This window comes from Gracilinanus agilis, chromosome 3, assembly GCF_016433145.1.
Source record: "Gracilinanus agilis isolate LMUSP501 chromosome 3, AgileGrace, whole genome shotgun sequence".
NCBI lineage: Eukaryota > Metazoa > Chordata > Mammalia > Didelphimorphia > Didelphidae > Gracilinanus > Gracilinanus agilis.
In genome coordinates, this window is record NC_058132.1 from 415,767,079 (window position 1) to 415,794,978 (window position 27,900).

Sequence of the window (27,900 nt, forward strand, 5' to 3'; positions counted from 1 at the left end):
AGCTGAAGTCCTAGAAAATGGAATATGGGTGGTAATCATTTATAGAACAGATATATATTAAGGTATGCCTTTCTGGATGCTTAGCACAAGATCCTGGGCATGCTAGCAAGTTCTCCTTTAGATCTCACTATCATTTGAGGAAGCAACTCTTTTGAAGAAGGGACATGCCATTCTTACCAACTGCCAAGAAAAGGGCAAGCAAGTCAGCTTTTACATCATGAGAGAGAGACAGGAGATAGCATGTGCCAGGCAAGTCAAACCACCAGCTTGATCACCATCTCCCTTAAAATCCTAATGGAAGTGGCCCAGGATCTTGAACTCAAAAGCCTTAAACAGAAGTGCTTCCATCTCATGCTCATAGCCTTCTGGGAAGTAACTCTTGTGGAGATATAACCTGATACATTTTTCTGTAGGTGCTATAGCCACAGTTATTGAAGACACAGAAAAGAAAGTTCTTGTTAACAAATTTGACTCCATCAAATGGCTCAATATCAGAAACTAATATGATTTTATAAGTGGAAACATTAAAGAAAAAGCATTACTCTTTCAGGTTGCTCTGACTCTGGGAGTCATGAGATTCTGTTAAGAAATGAGAGGAGCTGGAGACCTCCACAGTGCCTCTATTCCTAGCTTGTCTATCTAGAGGCTTTGGGGAGTTTCTCATTGGGTGAAATCCAGGATACTTACTCTCTCTTGGCTGAATTGATTAACCTTGCTCCCAATGAGGAGAGCTCCTTCACTCTGTGTTGTTGGGCATATAACCTCTTACATATACCTTCTCTGATTTTCGTTTTGCTATCATTTAAATAAATGAATTTATTTATTACTCTTTATGTATGTTCTTTGTGGAACAGTAAGTGGGAAAAGGGTCAAGTCTTAGATATAGAACTTGGGGTCTCCCTTTCCCCCCAACTGAAAAATTAAGTTAGATGGAATCCAATCATATTGCCTAGAAGACTAATAATATTTAAGGGAGCATATAGATATACTTCTCTAATTATAATTCTCTCTGAAGAAAGGAGAGTGGTGACCTTTATTCACTAACTCCTATTTTTCCTTCCTGGCAGGAATGAAAGTCTCTTTTGGAGAAAGGTGGAGGAAGAAGAGGCTAGAGATATCTGTTCTATTTCCCTGTGAATCATACACAATGACAAGCCCCTGCCACAGATGGGTCTCAAGACGCTACATATGGACAACTAATTCACCCCAAAATTGAACAAGAAGAAAGTGTTCAAGATTGTCTTTGGGAAACTTCAGAATGCTTTAGTAACTCTAAAACAAGAACTTTCCCCTAAAACAAAGGATAAAAGACAAACAAAACAATATTCAAAGAATTTAAATTTAGGGTTAACCAAAGGGCAATAGCATTTTTCCTATAAGTATGCTGCAGTCAAATCTTAGAAAAGAGAAGTGGTGTAAAGAATGTCATCGGAGAGACTGCAAAAGTGTTTTATTAATTTATTGTTAATTAATAAATAAAATTATGTGGTTAAGAATTAGAGCATAATTGATACACAATCCTCACGTATCACTGGCAATGTCAAGAGAATTAGAGTGAGAACCTTAGCAATTTTGAAGGATCAGCTAGCTCAGAAGGATTTATGAGAGAAAATGTATGAGTCACAAAAGATAGATCAATACAGAGATTTCACAATCTGCATTACTGAAAGGAATATTCACATCACTGAAATCACAAATGCATTAAAGAATCAAACACCTCAAATTTAGATAATACTTTTTCACTTACATTGTTTCTTTAATACTCAAGGCTTAGGTGGTTACATTTAAGAACAACAACAAAATTTACATTTTTCAAAAATGGTTGCAGAATGTCATGAGCAAACCAGAAAATTTTTTGTAAACTTATACAAACCATTAAGGAAACACAAATCATTTGATACCGATGAGATGATTCTATAGCCAATAAATGTGCACACATATGTTTAGCCTGGTTTAGGGGATATATTTTGTGAATTAAGGTAAGAAAAGAATACATTTTCCCTCCCATAAACATATACACAAATACTTTAACTTGATCTGTTAATTACCACTCTTAGACAATATTTATACTAACCTGTGTTTAACCCAAGTATCAGACTCATTGGCTCTTTCTGTGTAATTCTCAGGCACAAAGCCCCTGCAGCCCGTTCGGTGGGAGATCCCAATCACCCAGCCTTCACTGGCCTCAGCTTGCTGGCTTCGATCAACAAAGATATAGTCACCTGCAGTTAGCATCAGCTCATCCATATTTTGAGGCTTATACTGGAAGAGTGCTCTCAGTGTCTAAAAAAAGTAGAAAATTCTTTTTTAGAACTTGCAAAAAAATTTGTATTAGAGAACAATTGAAACATAAAATTTAAAAATATTTCTTTAAAATTCCTATATCCAGAATCAAAACTACAACATACAGCATAAATCAGCAGTGTCAAACTCAAACAGAAATGAGGATCACTCAACTGTAATAAGGATCCATGTGGGCCACATTATGACTTAGTTTTAAAATGTAATATCATCTATGTTTTATTGTATTTTTTTTGTTTTGCCAAATATTTCCCAATTGCATTTTAATCTAGTTTGGGCCCTAGTCAGAAATGTTGTGGGCTGCATGCTTGACATGTCTGGAGTAAATAATTAAGTGTGTATGTGGGAAATCAACAAAATCCCAAAAAATACCTGAAGAAAAAGAGATAAGAAGATATGAAAACAGGAAGTTTTTGTATAAGTTAATGTGTACTTTGTAAAGTAACCATAAAGAATTCAAAGTTTGTAGTTTTATGTACAATTTCAATTTAAAAAATGTTTGTTGAATGTTTTTGTTAATGGTTTGTTACTATGTATAGAATAAAAATGTTATCCCATAATGAATTGCCACTATGAATTCCAAACACTATGACATAGCTTGACACCTCCAAGATAATTCCAAAGGGTGTATAGGGTTAAAAAAATTTGCTTGAGCTATCAAAAAAATGTAATAGAGTGTTCTTGCTAAAGCTGATGAATGGGAGTTCAAAAATAAATGTTGGTAATCACATTTTGACAGCTACATCCCTCTGATACGAAATACCTTGAAATATTAGATTTTAAGACACCGTTCACCTGTTGGCAACTACTTGCCATGGTGAATAATAGATTATTAAGACACCCAGAATATAATAACAATTAAGATTAATATTATACTTAAAATTTCCAGAGTACTTTCATAGATGATTTCTTTCTATCCTCGTAACAATCTCATGCTTAGACCTGTCACTGGTAAAGGGAACTTAAATCCTGATAAGGAAACTTCCTTTACTAATATCAATTGAATGGATTGACAGTGTTGCTAATGATCACTTGCAGAGGCAACATGGCAGAGTAGATACAAAGCTGGATTCAGAATCAAGAAGACCTGGGTTTAAGTCAGCAACAAAGAAGTCCTATGAGGCTGGTTAAGTCACTTAATCTAGGGCAGTGATGGCAAACCTATGGCACATGTGCCAAAGATGCCATGCAGACCACTCTCTGTGGTCATGCATGATGCCCTCCCCCCAACCCCTAGAGTTCATTATTAGAAAGGCAGAGGAACTTGAACTGGTCCCCTCCTCCTCTCCACCTGCATTTGAGGACATTCCTCACTTCACCTATCCCTCTGCCCAGCATCCCAATGGTAGCACTTTCTCTCTTCCCTGTATGGGGTAAGGTGGGGGGGGCATAGCATGCAGTTGCTGGGGGGAGGGGTGGGGCACAGCATGCCATCTTTAAAAGGTTCACCATCACTGGTCTAGGAAATATTTTTGAGACCATTTCTCCCAAATCTTTTTTTTTTTCAGGTTCCTTTTTTTATTTTTTAGAATATTTTTCCATGGTTACATGATTCATGTTCTTTCCCTCCCCCCCTAAATCCTCTCTCCCTGTAGATGATGCACAATTCCACTGGTTTTACATGTATCATTGATCAAGACCTATTTCCATATTATTGATAGTTGCACTGGGGTGGTCATTTAGAGTCTACATCCTAAATCATATCCCCATCAACTCATGAGTTCAAGCAGTTGTTTTTCTTCTGTGTTTCTACTCCCACAGTTCTTCCTCTGAAAGTGGATAGCATTCTTTCTCATAAATCCCTCAGAATTGTTCTGGATTGCATTGCTGCTAGTAGAGAAGTCCATTATATTCGTCTGTACCATAGTGTATCAGTCTCTGTGTATATGATTCTGCTAGTTCTGCTCTTTCACTCTACATCAATTCCTGGAGGTTGTTCCAGTTCACATGGAGTTCCTCCAGTTCATTATTCTTTTTAGCACAACAGTATTCGACCACCAAGAAATACCACAATTTGTTCAGCCATTCCCCAATCGAAGGACATTCTCTCATTTTCCAATTTTTTGCCACCACAAACAGTGCAGCTACAAATATTTTTGTACAAGTCTTTTTCCCTATGATCTCTTTGGGGTACAAATTCAACAGTGGTATAGCTCTCCCAAATCTTCTAAGAATAAAAATATTATTAATCTTTATTTCCAAGGCAGAAACTGAGGCTTAAAGGGTTTAAATTATTTATTAGTTAAATTTATTTGTAATGGTGGAATCAGAAATAGACTTTCAAAATCTTGATTCTCCACAATGCCATCAGTATTGTCAAACCATACATAAAGATTCCTGAAGACTGCACGATGATTTAGAAAAGCTCAAATTAACATTATCTATGTTTTATTGAATGTTTATTTCTTTTAGTAAATATTTCCCAATTATGTTTTAATCTTATTGGGTAGCATATTTGACACTTCTGCTGTATGTGTTATTTGAACAAAAGTCATTCACTTATTTCACAATTCTTATGTAAGCCAGTGCCATTTTTCCTCCCAAATTATTATTTGTCCTAGGGTCCATGATATTTGCAACAAAGACAGATGATGAAGAATTATTAAACCTCCTTCCATCTTAGAATCAGTACTTACTATGTATTGGTTCGAAGGCATAAAGGTGATAAGGGCTGGGCAATGGGGGTTGAGTAACTTTCCCAGGGTCACACAGCTAAGAAGTGTTTGAGGTCACATTTGAACCCAGGACTCTCTAGGCTTGGCTCTCAATCCACTGCTCCCTATCATTCTCTTTTTATTTTTATTCTCTTTTTAAAAACAGAAGCAGAATACACCAAATGTGTGCTTACTCAAAGCAGGAATGAGGTTACACATAAGAAGACAGGCAATATGGCAAGATTTGAATGCTGGCTTTGGAATATAAGAAGTTATAAGAGATGATAAGAACAGTGAGGAATCTAGACAGCTTTGCTAGATTGGATACTCCTGTTTGCCTATGAGATTTAGACTCTATTTAGATGCAGAAGCATGGATGTATTTATTTGCTATTAGGGGAAGTCAAACTATACAGGCTAGTGGCATCTATTTTGGGGAAATTAGTACTGTGGATTTTGAAGCCATGATCTGAGATAGACTTCCTAACAGACATTCAGGGATCAATGGAAGAAAAATCTAACAATTGGGTTGGGAGCTCCTCTCCCAATGAAGAACTTGGGATCTCAGGCACACAACCCTCTCTCTTTCCCTTCCATGACCTGTAGTAGTAGCTGGTATAGGACTCTTCCCCAGATACCTCAAAGAAGGTAAATAGGAAAAGGTTTGTAGGCAAATGTATATATATATTCATTCTAATGGAAATAGTTCATTTGTGGTTTTATCATGTTTAGTAAATCACACAGCTATAGAAAATTTGATCTCCTATGTAATATCTGTACTTAGTGTCTGGAACAACATCTCCCCCATTGGGAAACTGTAGATTTTCCTTCTATGAGACTCATGATGACATATAAAGGAAGTGTGTCAGAGAGATTGTGGAACATGCACAGGCATTCCATGATGGTCCATGGGAAGCTCAGTTCTTTGAATGACTGAAATGGCATCAAGAAGCTTTAGTCATAGTCTGTCCTTTTCTGCTTCATTGTTTTCAGCTGTGCTCTTGTGGACCTTATTGAATCCCTCACTCATGGTGTCTAGTGAGAGATAATACTGTTAAGGAGAAGGCTTTGAAACTTTCTCTTCTGAGATCCAGTGACCCTATGAAAGGGACTTGGTTCTTGGCCTTTGCATTTTCCCCCCACTTTTGGTGAAGATTAAGTCAGGAGAGGCCAGGAAGAGATGGAGTAAAGGCCAAGTTAGAGAATGGCTTTCAGGACCCACACCAGGATAGCTGAAACAAAGACTGACCCAATGTCCCTGAGCATTGGTGGGAAAATGTATGTTTCTACTTTCTATATCTTTGGAATAGTTATCTTTTTTTGTGAAAGCTAATTGATATTAAGTAGTTAAATGGAGTTAAGACAATACAACAAGAGAGAAGGACATTGTTGTGGATTTCAAGCCAGTGAAGTTGAATAAATTCCAACCCCTCAGGTTACTCTAGAGCCCAGGAAAGATGCATCCTGAGTGACTGAGAGAAGAAAACAGAATATACTTGCTAAATACCAATAGAAATTTCTTACCCCAATCTTGATGGTATTTAGCAAGTAATTTCTATATGTTAGCAACAAAGGCTCTAGAGGTATGTACTGTTCTATTAAAGAAAAAGTGGAGGAAAAATGTTGCATCCTATGCATCAGATTGACACAGAATCCAGATCAGTGAGTTGCTGGGTCTTTTTGAATCCCACAGCTTAGCAGCATTATATTATGCATTATACTTTCCTTACAAATCAGTCAGCAGGTGGCAAAATGGTGCTGAAGTCTCTGTCCTGTGCCTGCTGAGGCCTCAGGAAAACTTGTGTAGGATAAAAACAAAACAGAATAAGCAATAAAACTATTATATTGATCATTGTTGAAGATGCAATTGGCCAGAGGATGGTACTATTAACATTTGTCACCTCCTTCTCTTTGTCTCTAGGGATTTAATCAGCTACACTCTATTAAAACAATTAACTTAAAATTACCTTTTTAGTCTTGGGACAATATCATAGACTGTCATGTTGACACGATCCTCTGTTCTGATGCTTTATGGAGTTTTATTTTAAAGTATTTATATTAAAGAAAAATTAGGAATTTAATCACAATAGCTTATAGTTCCCATTGAGGAAAATTGCTAACATTTAGATTGAAGTGTAATTCTCTTGCCTAGTTTGAATTTATGTTTATCTCTATCCAACCTCTTTATAAGTGAGGTGTAAGAAGGAAAATTTAAGTATTTATAGATATATATTAAATATGTGGCCGCCAGGAATCAACAATTTAGGTTGACTCCGTAATTAAATCAGACCCAAGTCAGCATCGGGTTGAAGAGTTTATTTACAGTCTGGAGGTAAAAAGTAGGAGTAAAGAGAAAAGGAGAGAGGCTAGTCCAGGCCAAAGGAGGGAGAAGAAGGTTATAAAGCTTAATAAATGAAGCTGTAAGCCACAAGGCCCAACAGCCAGATAGGCAGAGTTTAGAATAGGCCCAGCTAGGCCAAGGAAGTCAGCCTAACTTACCCACGTGACAATATAGAGCGTAAGCATTCTGTGGTCTCAGGAGATGCTTCTTCTTCCAGTTGGAGATGGCAACTGCCCCCACAGGAAGTTCACTAACTTACTTAAAGAGATAGTGTCTTTCATCACTTTCTGTGCTCCACCTCTAATTCAAATGGACAAATGGCAGTTTCTACATTGATTTGGACTGCCCAAAGGGCAGTCCCTTATTCTTGATTTGTTACTTATTGTCACGTGTGGGTAACTCGTCTTCCCTCCCCACTAAAGGAGGTGAGAGTGACATCATTAGCATGCCTAGGTTGAGTAGATTTTTGACTATTAATGGGCTCGAGCTAATTCTATTTACACAGAGGCAAAAATTTAGGTTACCCAAAATTTTAAGATTAAAAAAGAAATAAAGTTTGTCACATGTGGGAAGCCAATAAGAAAACAGATAAAAATCTGAGACTCCTCTTTTGACCCCTTTTGTGATCCTTGTGATTTCTTATTGAAAAGTATTATGGCCTTATTGAAGAGCTTTAGGTTCCTAGCAAGTCAGCATTTAAGAGGTTAACATTCTCCCCCTTTGGCCAGGAATGCAGCTGCCTGGTACAGCCAAGGCCAAAACCTTAGCTGGGACAATTCAACCTTGAGAAAAATATTCCCCGACTTGGCTTTCTGATAAGAACCCAGTCAAAATTCAGCCTTGGCCTTGTTCTATTCTGAAGCCAATGAGACCTTTTGTGTTTTGATATGACATAATTTGTAACTTCTGCGCATCTGTGAAGTTTTGGGGGGGTTCTTTTGTGTGAAATGAGTCTTGAAATATATATATATATATATATATATATATATATATATATATGTAAAATAAACTCCATGCTCCTGGAGACAGAGCTGGAAGCATGAGCTAAAAGATAACTCCTGTGTCCATTATTTCCTTATCAACTAAACTGTCCTTATCAGATTATCTGAGATGATAAAAAGATCTTGAGAGTCACAGTGTCTTTTAATGGATCAGGAGATTGAGCTGGGGGAAGAATAAGTAATTTCTTAGAACTTCTCTCAGTCCTTAAAGATGAGGATACAATCAACAGCTTCATCTCAAGTCTTCTATTCCAAAATTTGGTATAGATTATTAGCCTTCCCCAATATCTTCCTTCTCTGCCATAATTGAGATTTTTTTTTCTTTTCTTTTATCTATTGCCTCTGTGCTGCCAGTGTCTTTTAGGTCAGTTCTTAAGATTTCCCTTCTTCCTTTCAGTCTGTCACAGATTGTACATCTGTTTAAAAACTGCAGCATGACTGAGTTCTGCTTTCTGGCTCAAAGATCTTGATTGCTCTCAAGGCTAAGGGGAAATGTTCTTTCCTCTGAACTACAAATCCCAAGATGCCAATCAGTACTTAAAGCTTTATTGAGTTAAGGTATTTCAAGATGAATTTTTTTATTTTTTATTTTTTAAAGAACAGAATTTTTTCTCTTTTTGCTTTAACCACCTCAGGACATACATGGATAGTATGAAGTCTCAACATTTAAAAAAACAACTTACCTTCTGCCTTAGAATCAATAATGTATATTTGTTCCAAGGCAGAAGAGTGGAAAGGGCTAGGCAATGGGGGTTAAATGGCTTACCCAGAGTTACATAGGTAGGAAGTATCTGAGTCTAGATTTGAACTCAGAACTGCTTGTCTTTAGGCCTGGCCCTCAATCCACTGAGCCACCTAGCTGCTCCCTCAGTACTCTTAATACACAAGAAACAAAACAGTTTTCATTGCATTTAGATGAAGAAAATATAACTTTTCACCTGGAAGTCAACTCAGAGGATAACTTCCTTGATATAAGTGTAAATTCTGCTCCCTTAAGATGTGACCAGTTTAGTTGCTGAGAAGAGAAGAAAAATTACTTTCTCATAAAGAAAAAAAGAAATCAACTTGAAAAGAATGTCAAGTTTTTCTAGATGAACAGTTTGATGCCTGAAAGGGGTCAGAAAAAGAACTTGTATTTAATAAAAATGACTAAAATTCATGGGTAAAGAAACCATTTTCAGAAAAGGTGGAAAGAATTTATTTGTCTAAAGAGGCAGAAAATGGATTTTGGAATAGGTAGAAAGGTTTACTTTATAATTCCTTTTTGTATCCTTACAAAGAATGTAAGATGATGTGTTTTGGTATAATAAACACTTTGATAGCTAAAATCTAGTAGAAAATGAACTATGTACCAAAAACTTCTAAAGTGCAAGTGTGAAGAAATGAAGTTTTTAGACACTGAGCATTAAGAAGACTGGATTGAAGACTGAGAAATGAATGAAGCTGCAGGGCATTGTGTTCCCACAGTTGATTTTCATGCAACTCTTTTTAAGGCTCAAGAGGTTAAACTTACAAAAATGTCAAATCTGGTAACTTGAAACTAGGGGGTTGATTAAATGGGGACTGTTGCTTTTATAATGAGCAGAAAAGTTAGTGAATTTTTATCTCCTAATGGAAAGACTGGATAGCAGAAGGTACCAATTTAGGCCTTTGAAGGGTGGTGAAGTACCTGGCTGGAGCGTTCAAGAATGAGTAGAAGAGGAGAACTCAGCAAGATAAAAAAGTACTTAGCAGGGAAGGAAAAGCCAGTTTTTGGCAGAACTGTGTGAAGACAATGGCAGCAGGAGGATCAGATGACATAAAGACTTCAGCTGTTAATTCCTGATTGGCTGGAGAAAGTCTGATTCTTATAAGCAAACAAATAAATCATCGTATAATGGCATCTACAGTGTGAGAGAAATGAAATATCTTACAAATGTCTGTTGTTTCCTAGTGCCCAACTCTTTGGCTAGATGGAGAAAAATCAGAAATGGCAAAGATAAGCTTTGTAGATTTCCTGTTGAATAGACTAGCTAACAGATGACTGGAAGAAGGAGATGGGTAAAGATCTGGCTGGGCTCCTTGACATTACCTGCGTAATGAGGGACTGAGGCATGCACATACTGCAACAAGAAGCTCAACTGGTGCAACTTCCCCACATATCAAAGCCATTATGACATATAACAGAAGCGCTTTGGATTTGCCTAGTAGGAGAATCTTGAGGATCAAAAGGAGAATACTTATCAGAGAAGCAGTTTTGCATGGTATAGTTGTTCCCAAATGAGCCAATGAGTTGCCTGCATGCAGTCTAGAATTGTGAGTGCATGATTTTCTTGAAACATGTATTTACAGTTCTGTAAATATATGTCCTCTATCAACTGTATGACTTTGGGTAAGTCACTTAACCTCTGTTTGCCTCAGATTGTTGTAGAATGAAATGAAATATTTGTGAGAGCATTTAGCATATAGTCTGACTCAGATTAGGTGCTATGTAAATGCTAATGATTATCATATAATTATTCCCTCATTACATTATAGTAAGTATCTTTCTACTGATTATTAATGTTTTTGTTTTATCATTAAGTAAAGGGTTATGTTTAAGATTTAATAGTATCATTATTGTGAGTAGTTGGTTTTGTGTAAATGGAAGCACACAACTTAATAGGTTAAGGATAAAGTGTTACAATAATATTGGGTATTTATTACTCCACAATAGTGTTATGGTAATGAGTCAGGAAAGTATATTTCCCCTAGCATCTTCAAGTATTGTAATAGAAGGAATGAACTTCCCCTAGCATCCTGACAGATTTTGAGTAGAGTCATTTTTTTAATGGAATTTATACTTATTGCTGTGCTTTTTTGTGGTGGCAAAGAATTGAAAATGAAGGGATGTTCCTCAATTGGGGAATGGCTATTGTGCTATAAGGAATTATGAACAGAATGATTTCAGAAAGAAACAGAAAGACGTACATGAACTGATGCTGAGTGAAATAAGAAGAACCAGGAGAACATTATATACAGTAACTGGAATATTGTGGGATGGTGAAATGTGATAGCCTTTGCTGCTCCCAGCAATGTGGTGATCCAGAACAATTCTGAGGGACTTATGAGAAACATTGCTATCTACCTCCAGAGTAGGAATGCAGATGAAAACATATGATTTATCGCTTGTTTATTTGGATATATGATTTGGGGGTTTGATTTTATAAGATTATTCTCTTACAAAAATGAATAATAAGAAATATGTTTTGAGTGATAATACATGTATAATCCAGTGGAATTGCTTGTCAGCTCTGGGAGTGGGAGGGAAGAGTGGAGGGAGACAACATGAATCATGTAACTTTGGAAAACTTATGTGTAAATTTGTTATTAGTATAAAATAAAGACAAAATATAAAAGTGGAAGTTATTTTTATTACGCTAAATCAATACTATGCATATTCACTATAATGTGTGAATGAATGAAAAAAATTCAAGGAAAGAAACAACTTGTACATGTTTAAGTAAATACAGAACTTATATAATAGTGAATTAGCATCATAGAGCTGGAAAACAATACAAAAGGTCAAGAATATCAAGAGAATTAATTAAAAAAATATGAAGGAAGGAAGACCAGCCATGCCAGTTCTCAAACTATATTGTGGTGGTCATTCTCTGGGAATTGAGAACTGCTGTAGAAATGACACTTTTGGGGGAGTGGGTTAGCCCAGAAAATGAGTAGGTGGCTGGTGTGCCAATCAGCTCTACTTTGAAGATACACACTGAGAACAACATGCTCATGTTGACATAAGAATTCTCCCAGGCAATATGATATTGTTTCCTTTTCTCACCCCTCTTTCCAATAAATTAAAGATAAAATATTTCCATAGACTTTGAAGCCCCATGCAGAAGAGGTTTATAGAAATAAATCTTACCTGGTAATGTACAAAGCGCATATCCCTAGAATACAGAGCTGCAGTCCATTGACAATTCTGTAATTGGTCAATGGATTTTGCCAACTGTTCCAGAGTCTTTTGATGATGAGGATAAAATTTATGTGCAAGGGTAAGGTGGAGTTGTTTGGTACTTGGCTTTACGATACAATCTATTAAAAAATCCATAAAATTAATTTAGAGATTTTGTACAAATTAAAAAATAATTTGACATTTCATCTAATAATGTAATATTACACTTTTATTTTATTCTTAAACTTCTATGCCACTTAAAAAAATTAAAATCCTTACCTTCCATCTTAGAGTCAATGGATTGGTTCTAAGGTAGAAAAGGGGTAAGGGCTAGACAATTGGCTTTAAGTGACTTGCTGAGGATCACACAGCTGGGACATGTCTGAGATCAGATTTGAACTGAGGACCTCCTGCCTCTAGGTCTGGCTCTTAATCCACTGAGCAACCCAGCTGCCCCCAGTTGCCCCCGGTTATGTCACATTTTATGCTTGTCAGTTATACCCAAATAAACTGCAAGTTTTTTGAGGACAAGAATTCTGTCTTTCACTTTGTGTTCCTTGCAGTGCACATTCCCCTGTACACAGAATCACAGACTATAGGGGTGGGAAATGTTAGATATTATCTCGTCAAAGGTCTTCATTTTATAGATATATTAGGAGAGACTTTCCTCATTCTGGTACAATTCAGTCTTAGTACTAGAAATCAATGAAACACTCATAAATAATGAAATTTAATGAATAAATTTACCTATAATTCCAGAAGAAAAGTATATAATTTCTATTTATAATTCAAATGTAGATTGTTTCCCTATATCTCTATATTTGGTCATCTGGATTCATGAATGAGTGATTATATTGATCACAGTTCTTACAGATTACAAAGTTGTTTGTATTTACAACAAAAAGTAGGAGCAACAATTATAATTTCAGACAAGGCAACAATAAAAAAAGACTTAATTTAAAGAGGTAGAAATTTGGGGTAGGTGGGTAGCTCAGTGGATTGAGAGCCAGGCCTAGAGATGGGAGGTCCTCAATTCAAATCTGCCTAGCCCTTACCACTCTTCTGCCTTGGAGCCAATATACAGTATTGATTCTAAGATGGAAGGTAAGGGTTTAAAAAAATAAAAAAATAAAATTTCTACCTCTTTTTTGCCTAGGCAATGAGGGTCAAGTGACTTGCCCAGGGTCACACAGCTGGGAAGTGTCTGAGGCCAGATTTGAACCCAGGACCTCTCGTCTCTAGGCCTGGCTCTCAATCCACTGAGCTTCCCAGCTGCCCCCTAGAAATTTTACTTTACTGAAAGATAATAGACAATGAATTGATTTCAATTCTGAATATATCTGCATCCAATGATAAAGCTTGTAAATATAAAAGTGAATTACAAGGAGAAATAGACAAGAAAATATAATAGTGTTTAACTTCAATTTACACCATTGACTCTAGATAAATCTAATTAAAAAACCAAAGCAACAAAGAAATTAAGAACCTATATAGAATTTAAGAAAAACTAAATATGATAGCTTTCTGGAAATTATGGAAGGAAATAAAATAAACATCCATATTTCTCTGATGTGCATAGTATTGTTACAAAAACTTATTAAGTATTAGGACATAAAATATCACAAACAGATGCTAAATAAAACAGGAATATTATACGTATCCTCTTAGTACAATGCAACAAAAATTATATTAGTGTCAGCATTCAAAAAACCTTCTAAGGAACCTTACAAATCTAAAATACCCTCAATGTTCTTACTAAACAACTATTAACAAAGGGATGCTAAGAGGCTAATATAGAGGAGCTTAAATAAAATAAAGATTAAAATATGACATCCTTTATAAAAAAAAGCAGTCCACGTTATGAGTCATCCCAGGGACAGTTCACAGTGAATACAAAGTAGCAGCAAAGAACAGGAGCAGGACAGCCAACAATACCCCAATAATAGAGTCACAAGTTTTGTATTATTGTGTTGAGTTGTTCATTTTTGTTTTTGAAGAAGACTAATGATGAGTGATGTCTTGACTTGTGAGTGAATTGGATTTTAGTGAGTCAGAGTGGTACAAAATCATTAGTTCTTCTTCCTTCCAGAGTCATCAAAGTCATGGCAAGATAAAAGTCAGGACAAGTGGTGACAGTCCAGGATGCAATGAATGACCTTAGCATCTTCCTTATCTAACCGAGTCCTAAATGCTCCACAGTGCTTGCTTCAGCTGCCTTCATGGTTATTGGAACAAATTGCTCTCACCCACTCATTCCACTGGGAAAAGGAGTAGACATTCACTTAGATCAGCAACTGATGTAAATCCTGTCTGCTGCTATTAATCTGGTTTTACTTGTCTGCTGAGATATTACTGGGGAATGACTTCTGTATATGCTACAGCTTCTTGGAGCCACAGGCGAAAGTGGATGATAAAAATGGATGAATAGGGGGCAGCTGGGTAGCTCAGTGGAGTGAGAGTCAGGCCTAGAAACAGGAGGTCCTAGGTTCAAACCCGGCCTCAGCCACTTCCCAGCTGTGTGACCCTGGGCAAGTCACTTGACCCCCATTGCCCACCCTTACCACTCTTCCACCTATGAGACAATACACCGAAGTACAAGGGTTAAAAACAAAACAAAACAAAACAAAATGGATGAATAGCTTTGAAAGGGTCTTAGCAAGCCTTCACACCAGAGATACTAGTCCTCTTTAAACACCCCAAATGGGATGAAAGCACTAATTGATAATACCTTAGAGTTACTGAAGCCTATCATGGGGTCAGAGTAATCTGTATCAAGGTAGCAAAGAGATCATAAGCTTCTTGCATATAACCTATCCCACGGTCTGTGACAGTCCTAGGACTCTCCCTCTACTGCACATGATTTAGTATTTTCCAGCCCATCGTCCCCCAAACTCCTACTCCCTAGGAAATTCTACTAGGTGGAGAATACCAAATCTTTGACCTTCTGGAGCCTCCTTTGAGACCTGTTCCTTTCTTCTTCAGGAGCTGGAAAATGCTTGCTTCTTCAGAAGTCTCATCTTCATTCAGGGACTCAAGATTGCAACCCTTCCTTCCAGGTCTCATTTCATAATTTCATAATCATAAAAATTTCATGTATATCATTAGAAAGCAATGGATGATTAGAACAACTCTGAGATATTGCCTCATACCCATCAGATTGACTAACATAAACAGAAAAAGAAAATGACAAATGCTTGAGGAGATGCAGAAAAATAAGTACACTAATGTACTTTCAGTGGAACTATGAAATAGTCCACCAATTTTGGAAAATAATTTGAAATTGGGGGCAGCTGGGTAGCTCAGTGTATTGAGAGCCAGGCCTAGAGATGGGAGGTCCTAGGTTCAAATCTGGCCTCAGACACTTCCCTAGCTGTGTGACCCTGGGAAAGACACTTAACCCCCATTGTGTAGCCCTTGCTGCTCTTTTGCCTTGGAACCAATACATAGTATTGATTCTAAGATGGAAGGTAAGGGTTTAAAAAAAATTGAAATTATACTCAAAGAGCCATAAAAGTGTGCATACTCTTTGACTCAGAATTTTTTAACCCAGCATAATTTTTTATAATTTTTAGGTCTGTACCTCAAAGAGATTAAAAAAGGGGGCAGCTGGGTAGCTCAGAGGATTGAGAACCAGGACTAGAGACAGGAGGTCCTAGGTTCAAATCTGGCCTCAGACACTTCCTAGCTGTGTGACCCTGGACAAGTCACTTGACCCCCATTGCCTAGCCCTTACCACTCTTCTGTCTTGGAGCCAATACACAGTACTGATTCCAGGATGGAAGGTAAGGGTTTAAAAAAAAAGATTAAAAAAAAGGAAAAGAACCCATATGTACAAAAATATTTATAGCAACTTTTTGTGGTAGCAAAGTATTGGAACTTGAAAGGGATTCCTATTAATTGGAGAATGATTAAACGAGCTCTGTATATGTTTATAATGGAAAACGATTTTACTATAAGAAATGAGAAGGGGGATAGATTAAAAAAACTTGGGAAGACCTATATGAACTGAGGCAGAATGAAGAACCAGAAGATCATTGTATATAATAAGAGAAATATTATAATAACAATCAACTACTGTATAGACCAGCTCATCAAGTTATTTGTGGGTCATGGAACAGGATAAGAGGGATGAGGTTTGGATCAGGAGGATCACAGACAGACTTACAGACAGACTCAAAGGACTCTTGCTGATTAATAACAAAGTTTATTGATTTCAGGTAGCTACTTATAGAGGGCTGAAACAAGCAGAGGGATTAGATCACTCACAATGGAAGTCAATAATTCACAGGATGGAGACAATGGATTTAGATTGCCACTGTGGCTCCAAACGGTTTTCTATAGGTAATAATTCAATATGTCAGTGTTTAGTCATTTAACCAAACTTCTCACAGAATTCTGGCATCAGTAATTTCTTGGAAGAACATTCAGTTTCTGCGAAGAGGAGTGGAAAGGAGGGGGTAGGGGGTATCATGTGACACCTAGGCTATATGTTTGATTGTATCGAAGTTATGGCTGTGATTTTACTGGAGCCTACTCTCACTGCTGGGGGCTACAAACTGTGAAAGCCTTAGCTGCTCTGATCAATCCATGACAATTTCAAAGGACTCATGATGGAAAATCTATCTACCTCCAATGAGAAAACTGATCATTTCTCAGTGTGATTAAAGAACATTTTCTTTTGCTTTATTTTTTGTTTCTTTTTCTTTTGCATCAAAGCTAATGTGGAAATATGTTTTACATAACTTGATATGTATAATAGGTATCATATTTTTTGCTTTTTGGTTAAAAGAATTTGGAACTGAAAATTAAAAAAAAAAAGAGAAACCAGAGAACTTTTTGATAATTCCCTTTTCTCCCCAAGCCCTTTCTAAGAAGGAGTTGTCCAAACCATTATCAAGGAAAGGAGACTTGAAAATTAAGGGAAATTTGAGACATTTACCTCAGATATATAGAACTTTCTGAGGGACAAGAAACTTCAAGTTTTAGGTAATACATTGAAAGCAATGGAATAAAGAAGAACTAGAGGGGATTAACCAAGATTGCCTATAATTAATTTATCCTTAACAGGTAAATCTTCCTGAAGACTGGATGTTAGATACCATTAGAACAGAGAATCCTACCACTTCTAAGACAGTAGGGATCCAATATAGACATAGCTTTTGAGAGGTGGAATATCTAGTCTGGCAAAACATTTAAGACTTCAATAGTACCAGTTGACTGAAAATGGACTGGGAGATGGAAGTCCAATAAATAAGATTGTTTTGCTGGCCCAATCTCAGATTTCTTTTGTAGTAAAATGAATACTTTCACAAGAGACTAATTTGTAGGGAGGCTCATCAGAATTAGTATATGTTCTACAAGAATTTTAATGGCTACTACCACATGCCATGATTGATATTGCAATTATTGGAATTGCAATGTTGTATCCTGAATAAGTATCAATCACAGTGACAAGAATTTCTAAGAAGGGGAAGGATAATAAACACAATCAATTTGCCAATTAGAGAGGCATATTTTGAATCCTCTGAGTTGTGTTTTACTGACCTTTCAAGGATAGGTACCCTGATCAGTATAAGAAGTATCATTGATACAAAGAGTTATCTTCTCCTTTCCTAAGGGGATCATATGGTTCCACACCCAGTACAAGATGGTATCATGACTCCCTCATCCAAACTGATGATGGACCCACTCCTATTTTTGCTGTTCTAATAGGGGCATCAATCTGATTTTTTAGTTCAGCAGCAGGTATATGTTATGCCTCTCTCAAAACAACTTTATACAGATGTAAGAATTAATAAAATTTCTCCATTGGTCCTGACTTAAAAACAGAGATACCTTTATTGTCCAATTCTATTTTTCCTTATCCTAGATTTGCTTTGGGTAGACCTAAAGATTTCATTTGCCCTCTGTCCTATGGTTCTCTCAAATGGAAGCAGTACAATTCATATTTAGCATTTGTCAGGTCACCTATATCCTTTCTAGCATCCTCCATTACCAGATTGATGTCCACTGGGGTCCTGGTTACGCATGCCTCTCTGATAGTGATCATAGCCATCAGTGAATTAGATAAAAGAATATTTCTCAAGAGCCAAATCCACAAATATGAGGGCCTCCTTGTACTAGCAGAGTATAAAAAATATTAACTCTAGGACTAGCAGTCTCAATCTTTGGAAAAATCACCAAACATACAGGGCACACACAAAAAAGGGCAATAATATCTAGGGGGTAAGAAAGTCTCCTTGGCCTTATTTTATTGGAAAGATCATCTTGTATCACTTGATTTATAATGGACAACTCTGCATGAAGGTGTTGATATGACCCTGAATCATCTAGCCAGTAATAATTAGGGTAAAGGAATAGACGAGCATTTATTTTTCAAACTGGTTGTGGGGAAAAGCCATTTCAGGGAACCTAATGCTCCAAATCATTTAGTCTGGTCATCCTTTGGCATTTCCAAAGGCTAGGCTCAGCCTATTGTTTGTATAAAGAATTCTCTAAAATACAGGTTTTACAAGGCCATAAAAACCTAGGAAAGAGAGACTGCTGGACTGGTTGACTTTAGATCCTCTAAGGCTATGGTCTATTTCAAGTCCCATTAAAAAAGGTCAGACTTATAATTGATTTGGCAAATGGGTATCATCAGAATGCCCAGGTGAGGACTGTTATTTCTCCAGAATCCGGAGAGTTCAATGAGACTCTGAGCTTCCTTCCTAGATTATGGGGAAACAATGCTACTTGTCTATTTAGGACTATATCCAGAATCATGTCATTTCTTCCCATCCAGAGTATCTTCCAGAGCTTCACTGAGCTTAGTAAACCCTGAATTTTCTTAGGCTTGGTTATCCACTATTTCTCTCTAATATGAGCCATTTGATGTAGAGTATCTACCATTGTAATCTTCTCTGGCTCTGTTAACATGACAAAAATAGTGATGGACATTAGTATTTTTAGAAAACGTAATGTCTTTTAAGGCTGCATAATAAACTGTGGCAACATGGAGAATTTAAATAACCATGAAGTGTGGCAAAAGCATATTGAACTTTTAGATGAAAATAAACTGTTCCTACATAGGCTCACTTTAGGTAAATGAAGAAAAAGATCATGGGAAGATGCCAACATGTTATGAACTAGAGGATCCCAGGTCACCTATAAGCACCCAAATGTAGTTTTAAAATGAACTATTTAAAAAAGGAACTAAGGAGACACATCTGCAAGGGTCTTCCACCCAGTCCTTCAGTGCATAGAAGTATGGCTAGGATCCTTCATAAATCTTGATGCAATGAACCCAGGTAGATGAAAAGAGTAACTCAAAGCAACTTCATGGTAACTGGAGAGGAACAACCAGAAGAGGCCATTAGTGAAGGAGGAAGACCAGGCAGTTCATGGCTGAAAGGTTGCTCAGAGCCTCAAGGCAAGACCTAAGACCCATGGCAAAAGGGAGAAAGACCCAATGGAGCCCATTAAGGGGGATAGTTCTGAGCTCCATAGAAATAGGAGAGGGCTTGGAGTGGAGCCCTGTGTGGATATGATCTAAGAGTCCTTGTAAGCACAAGAGAAAAAAGGCCTCAGCAGCAGGGCTACTTAGAGATCTGGCTCCAGCCCAACAGAATACAAATAACCTGGGCTTGAATCAGAGCATGAGACAAGATAAAAAAAATTCCTTTAAAAGGAAGGTCCTGGTCATACACTCAGCCAGGGTCTGCCCTCATCCTTTAAGAATGAAGGAGTGGAGTTTGACCCAAGCACAGCCTCTGTTCCCTTTCCCCTCACACCCATACACCTAGACATTGAAGCTGCTGAAATGAATAAACCAAGGAAAATACTGAATATTGTAGAGAAACACCTAGTAGGTATACTCTGGGAAAGAGAGCAACTCTATAATAGATCCAAATAGCAATTATAAGAGAAGAAACATGTTGGCTAAAAAGAGTTACAGGAACACCTGGGGAAAAAAAGAGATTCAAAATGGAGGAAAGGTTGGCAAAGAGAATGTGTACCTTGGAACAAATGATTAAAAAAAACCTGAATGATGGAAAATCTTCCCTAATAAATGAGTGACTTGAAAATTAAAATGAACTAAAAAGAAGACAATGACTTGAAGAGACCATGTCTCAAACAAATCAAAAATATTATGAAAACAGAATAAAATATTAAAATAAATATTATGGGAAACGGTTCAAGGAGACATAACTTATGAGTTATTGAATTCTATGAAAATCATGATCAGAAGAAAAGCATGGATTATCTATATCATAAGAAATTATAAAAAAAATTGCCCAGAACTCTTACAACCAAAAGGCAAAGTGAAAATAGGAGAAATCTACTAGTCATCTCCTGAAAGAAACTTTAATATGAAAACTTCCAGTTATGTCAAGAGCTAAAATCAAGAGATTCTAGGTCTAAGAAAAAATATTACAAGTAGCCAAAAGGAAAAAAGTTTAAGCACCAAAGTGCCAAAAAAAGGATCACAAAATATTTGTCAGCGGCTACCATAAGGAGAGAAAAAGCTAGGAATACAATATTCCAAAAGGTGAAAAATAAAGGCTTACAAACAATAACAACCTATCCAATAAACGTAATTATAACTTGAGGGGAAAGGACCTTTGTTAAAAAAGAGAATTTTCAAGAAATCCTGTTGAAAAGGCAAGAACTGAATAAACATTTTGAAATGAAAATGTAGGAACTAAGAGCAACACAGAAAAGTACAAATATATTCAGTTGGGAGGCAATACTCAAGGATAAGATGCAAGTGTTTTCTCAAACCACAATTTTTTAAGGATCATAGAAAAAGGCCTTCCTCTCTCTCTTTTTCCCTAATATATTTTTTCTAGCTTTCCTTTCTTCTTTTAAGATGATCAAAACAACAACAAAACCACTCCCAAATTCTTTATTTTATTAGACAGCCTTTATGACTAGAGTTATTATCAGTGTTATTCAGGACAATAATCCTTTCTCTTTTGCCTTTTGGAATATTATCTTCCAAGATCTCCATTTCTTTTGAGTGGTAGCCATAAAATCTTGTTTGATTATGCCTGGCTCCTCAGTATTTGAATCCTTTTTTTTCTAGAAAACTGAAATATGTTTTTCCTTGACCTGGAAGTTTTGGAGTTTGACTATAATATTTCTGTGAGTTTTCATTTAGGGTTTCTTCTGGGAGTGTCTAGTAGATAGTTGTGGTTTTTTTTTAATTTCACTTTGTCTTTTAATTCTAAGAGTTTTCTGGCATAATTTTTTTGAAATATGATGTCTAAGTTCTTTTTTTGGTTGTGGCTTTCAGTTAGACCACTGATTCTTAAATTATCTCAATTTGACCTCATTTCCAAGTCATTTTTTTTAATGTGAAATACTTTGCATTTGCTTCTAGTTTTTCAGTGTTTGGAATGTGTGTGTTTTTTTTTTTAACATTTGTTGTTTTCATGAAGTTATTAGCATCTATTCAGTTCATTCTATTTTTTCAAAAAGTTTGTTGCTTGGGTAAAGTTTCACCACCATCTTATTTGTAAAGAAGAAAGGAAAAATTTAAGGTAATTGGATGGAGGGAAGTACAAGACTAATAATCATAAGTGCATGTCGATGAGATTAATCTAGTTATGAAATGGAAGCAGATAAAAGAATGTATTTTTTTGAGGGGGAGAGAGAGAGTAGTTTGTTTGCATTGCTTTAATCTTTTTATTGTAGTGTTAAATGCTAACTTAAGCATCATTCTTCTATTTCCTACTTACAATCTATTTTGGGTATGTACTACAAATACAACATATAATTCCTAAATTTTATGAGGAAATGTAGTCTGTGGGCTTTTTGTCCACCTGTATAAGCTTTGAAAATTTAATCACCTAAATGTAAATTTTATTCAGGATGAAATTTGTATATCTAGAAGGGCATATGCTATATTGGAAGATACATCAATCTGCAAAAATGCAATAAAATATAGAAAATAGAATAGTTGCTATCATGTGGGATAACATAAATTTAGCAATATAATTCCATAATTTATAGAAACAACTGCAAATCAAGATAATGTTTTGAGAAATATTAAACCATTATTTATACAATGAGCTCAATGTACCTTGAGATCTTTCAAGAGGTAATTTAGGTTTAAAGCAAATGAAATATTGAAACATTTTCTTTACATGTAGAATAACACCAAATACCTCCATAATAATTTTCAATGGCATGATGAGAAAAAAGATATAAAAAATGTTCATGACTTATTTTACATTTTTTTAGAATTAATAAATGTGTAGATTCATTCATTATTAGGTGAAATGTTATTAGCCACATTTTCAAAGGTATAACAATACAAAAGAAATTTTGTATTGGAGCAAAAAGTGCCAGTGTTGTATTGTCATCTCTGTCAGGTACTGTCCTCAAGAAACCCAGTATTCCCCAATAACATAAATATTCTAATTAATAGCTGTGTTTATAGAACCCCTAAGTTTGCCCCTGTCCTATGGGAACTTGCCTTAAGGGAAATCCCAGACTGACCTAGTCTTAGACTGAAAAAGTAACCTTGAAGTATCCAGTGATCTTAGCCTAGATAGAATTAGTAGATATAATCAAATCTTAGAAGTTTCTCCCATCGTATCAGAGAAATCTCCCAGGTAGTCCAGCTGGGCTCTTCCTTCCCTTGTGTCCATTGTAAAGTCAATCAAATGAACTTTCCTGTCCTATATTCTCCAAAAGATATATAAGACCCCAAGTTTTTTAGCTCCTAGGAAAATCTTCTTTTGAGATGCATTTTCCATAGACATTGTTCCCAGTCCCAGAGTTCTGGCTCTGTGCAGTATCTATGCAGTCAAGTATCCAGTACTTGACTCTGTGTAGTGGCTGATCAAAGCACTATCTTCCTTGTCCTAATTAAAGACTTGTTCTTTTAAACTACTTTATTGGTTCTGTGCTTTTCAAAGTTGACACAATATTCTAAGAGTCCCTTGAAGCATCAATAGCAGTTTTATCTGGTACTACTCTTAAAGAACTGAAACCATCTGAATTGTCCTTTTCAACTAGACTAGAAATCTGCTAAATTACAACAAGAATCTCTCCCATTTGTCTAACAAGAGAAATACTTTTAGTCACTGGTTCATTAGCAAGACATGAATGACATATTCATGAAACAGAAAAGCGTAATGCAGATTTTGTTTATCTTTTTACTAATACTTTTCTCAATTCTTGATCTACATATACTTTTTTTTAATGGGAACTAGAAAACATTGATTTACATTATGTAAAATGACAAGTTTAACTATTCTAAATTTAGTTGAGAAGATAAATTTAGTACGTATTAGAGCAACGTTAATCTTTGCTGTGCAGAGAAACTTTTTTTGATTGTACTATTAACCTTTTGAGGCAAAGGTACAGCTCTCAAGCTACAACTTGATTATAGGGGGCCATGCCTCTATATGATTTTTTGGGGTCCTGAGCAGCGTGGTGGCATAGGATGGTTAAGGCAGGAGAAAGAAAATGAGAACAACTAGACTAGTGGTTAGCCCATGCTGTTCCGAATTCTGCGGGCTTGGGAGTTTATTATATACTGATTTCAAGCAAAGAACACAAAAAGAGTCACTGTTGTAAGGGGGTAATAAATCACACATAATCCATTGAAGTCTAAAGAATAAAGGTGCAAAGACAAATGGTCACATTCCAACCACCAACTTAGTAGGGGATAATTCTGGGAGAGGAAATACCTCATGGAGATGCTCACCAGTCAAATCCTAAAGGAGCCAGTTCTAATCTGAATATGCAGTCTTATCTAAGTAACATTTGTTAGGATTCAGGCTTCTCAATTATCAAGGAAAGGAATCATTAACTCAGTAGATGCTGTCTGCCACTTCAAAGCTCTCCAATAAGAATTCTAAGAAAGGTGGGGATCAAAGACTGAGTCAAAAGAGGAGCCTCAGATTTTTATCTTAGATGGCCCATTCTGTCTGCATTCTGACATGCAGTGCAGAAAAATCATACACACAGTTTTACTTGCTGATGATTTTGTAATGGGATCCAGATAACATATCTGTTACAGACTCTGTTTCTCTAAATGACTCCTAATAGCCTCTTGGAGGGATCAAGTTGATTTTGGATTAATCTACCTGCTGGTACCAGAGCTTTTCAGGGCTCAGGTGACCAGGACCAAACACAAAGACTGCCTCAGCCTGGATTGGTCACGTAGGGAATCCAGATAACAGGCCCTAAATTTGATCCTATTTCTCCAATGGTTTTAATACATGGAACAGCTTCCCACACTTGATCTAGAGAGGCTCCCCTGGGTTTTTCATGATTACCAGCTCAATCAACATTGTCATAACTTAGCACCTCTGTCATCTCCTCAAGTCTTATACAAAACTGTAGGAGTTTCAGGGTGGATTCTCTAGCCAGAAAGTTATGATCTGTTAGCAAATGTTTAATAATGCCTGGTTTTAATCTGAAAATTGGTTGTCATTATCGCGCCTCACTTTCAGAAAATTAAGGGTTTCATTAAACAGTTAAACTTTAGTCTCTGGAGAAATCCAAAGAAATTCATAAGGAAAAAGTTGTAGACTCCAAAAGCATTGGTAAAAAATAGTGCTTTAGATCTGGTGCTGCTTGTGGATATAATATAGGCTCTGTTTTTTAGTTACTTTTCTGGGGGTTTTGGAGTTATATTTTTAAATTTATATTGACTTTTTTTAGGGTTAAATCATTGCCCCACACTGTAATAACTGTCTTCATAAATAAAACCTAATAAACAGATTTGTTAATTGAATTCCCTGATTTAAGAAAAGTGTATTTATGTACTTGTATCTTGTACACCCATTACAATTCAACCTTTTATAAACTGCTTTCACTTTCCTAAGGAAAAAAAATCTACTCAACTTTTTAACAGTGTGGTAATTACTTGGTTAAAAAAATTATACTGCATTTGATCAGATAAAGAAAAAGATCTTTATATAACTACACAAAGAACTTTTTAACAAACAGCTATATAGTAAATTTTCCCTTTTAAAATGTCTTTATGCTAATTTTTAATTATTAAAATACTATAAGCATCTAAGGAGTGCCACTTCATTAAAAATCCCATAAATATCACAATTAAATCTCAATAGCATATTATTAAAATGTGACCTTAACTAAATTAGCTATATTTAAGACTAATTTCCATAGTATATTACAAGCATATTTTTGTAAGAATTTTTAAAAGAACATTATAATTACATGCCCAAAATATTATATTTTCAATCAGCTGAATTCGCCTTTTGAATTTAGCATCTGTAGATCTGATTATGCAAGTTGATTTTCTAGATTGTACTAATATAAATTAGAGAGAAACAGAGTTTCATTTTGAAGGCTTGAGAATCTGAGTAACTGAAATAATAATATAAGTTGTCAGTTGGATAAGATCATTTTATAATTCAAAATAAGAATGTCATAAGAGTAGTATAGTTTTAAAAGATACTGAAAACGAAACTGCATTACATTCAAAGTCTGAAAAAAGGATAATTTTCATGGCCCAGAATACTTTGAGATTTTACTAATCAGGATCAAGTCACTTATATTAATAATAATGTCCTAGCAGAATACATTTGAAAGTTGGATACATGATACTTATAAGAAACATATTTAAAAGATAAAGGCTTATATGGAGTTTTAAAAAGAGCTGGAGGAAAGTGCTTCACTTGAAGAAAAAAGACAGAGGTAGCTTTGATCTCAGATGATGATCTCAGGCAGGGCAACAGCAAAAATAGGCAATTAAGAGATAAATGGAAATTACTTTCTGTAGCAAGGTATCATAGATGATGAATTAATGTCAAAACTAAATATATATGCACCAAATGTTAGAGTATCTTAAAGGAAAAGTTCCTTGAGTTACAGGGAGAAATAAGTAATAAAACTATAATTCTGGGGACCTTAATATTCTCCTTTTGGATAAATAAAAAAAAATATATATATAAATGATAAAGATGGTTAGAACCTTAAGAGAAGTTTGACATGTTAGATTGCTAGTGATTATTAAGTGGGAATCGAAAGAAGTATACATATTCTTAACTGTTTATGGCAACTTTTCAAAAACTGACCACATATTTGTGAGGATTGTCCTACTGATAACCCAAGCTAACCACTGAATTAATAAAACTAGGTGCTGATTTTTAAAAAATCCACAGAAGAGATAAACAATTAACCTAATTTTGTTAAAAGAAAGAAAATAACTCAGTGACAAGCTGTTTAGAGTTTTTAAAAAGTGAATTCACAAAAAATAATGACAAAATGGAAATTATTAAAATGCTTTTGTCCAATTATATATCATAAACTAATTATCAAAATTAAATTCAGGAATACATAAAAAATTTTTAAATGCTCAGTGAATAATATAAGAAATAGAAGATGTATGTAACCCTATTTCAGAAAGGACAACTAGGTGGCATAGTGAATAAAATGATGTATCTAGAGTCAGTAACATGAGTCTTCCTGACTTAAAATCTGGCCTCAGACACTAACTAGCAAGTGACTTTGGGCAACTCACTCCACCCCATTTGCTTCAGTTTCCACATCTGTAAAATGAGCTGTAGAAAGAAATGACAAATCACTCTATCTCTTTGACAAGAAAATCTCAAATGGGGTCATGAAGCATCAGACCTTACTAAAAAATAACTGAACAACAATGGCATCTCAGAAAAAGAAATTGATCTATTAATGAACTTGCAAAGGAAAAAAAGAAATGAGGACCTGATAAATTTACAATATTCAAATTTACAATATTCAAAGAACAATTAATTCCAGTATTACAGAAGTTATTTGAAAAAAGAGGAAGAGACATGATACTATCAGGTTATTCCTCTGATATAAATATGGTCAAAACATAGAAAGAAAATTTCAAGTTGACAACTTGAATTAACATTAAAAGAATAATAGCAAACAAACTATTAGCAACATATCACAAAGATTTTACGCTATGACTAGGAATTCGGAGTTGATTTGATATTAGGGAAAATATTAAAACAATTGTGTTAATAAAAAGGATATCAGGGGGTAGCTAGGTAGCTCAGTGGATTGAGAGCCAGGCCGAGAGACTGGGAGGTCCTGGGTTCAAATCTGTCCTCAGATACTTCCCAGCAGTGTGACCCTGGGCAAGTCATTTAACCCCCATTGTCTAGCCCTTACCAATCTTCTTTTTTAGAGCCAATACACAGTATTGACTCCAAGATGGGTAAGGGTTAAAAAAAAGAAAAATAAAAAATGAAAATAAAAATAAAAAGGACATCAAAAGAATGATTATATATGCAGAAAATGTTTTTGACAAGAAAAAACACCCATATTTGTTTTAAAATATATATCCTATAAATTCTAGGAAAAATAGATCTTTATTTAGTATGAGTAGTATCTGTTATCAAAAATATTAATTTTAATAATTAATTTAACATTAATCTAATATCCAAGTATTTCTAGCTTGGAGAGAGCTGTTTAGTAGAGTTCTCTCATGCCCACTCACATGACTCTCTTCCAAGATTCAGGTCACATTTATGGTAATCTTGAAAAAGGAAAAGATTATGATATGTAGAAGTACAGTTTGGATTAACATTCCATAATTGTTGGTTCCCTCTTTTACCACTCCCCTCATTCTCAGAGTAAACAAAGGGTTCCCCTCCCTTTTATAAAAGTCAATATCCATTCACAATGGAGAAGGGTGGGTCAAGGAGCCAATCTGTTCCAGGTG

General features: G+C 35.6%; 1 protein-coding gene across 2 annotated transcripts in view; it reads right to left on the reverse strand.

The window, feature by feature from the left end:
* Positions 1 to 27,900, reverse strand: part of UBASH3A (ubiquitin associated and SH3 domain containing A) — a 106,124-nt gene that overhangs the window by 34,487 nt on the left and 43,737 nt on the right. For both annotated transcript variants that reach the window (XM_044666890.1, XM_044666891.1), the window contains exons 5-6: positions 12,189 to 12,358; positions 2,075 to 2,283 (exon numbers count right to left, since the gene is read on the reverse strand). In XM_044666890.1, the coding sequence (XP_044522825.1) occupies positions 2,075 to 2,283; positions 12,189 to 12,358 (379 nt within the window). The remainder of the gene's footprint in view (positions 1 to 2,074; positions 2,284 to 12,188; positions 12,359 to 27,900) is intronic.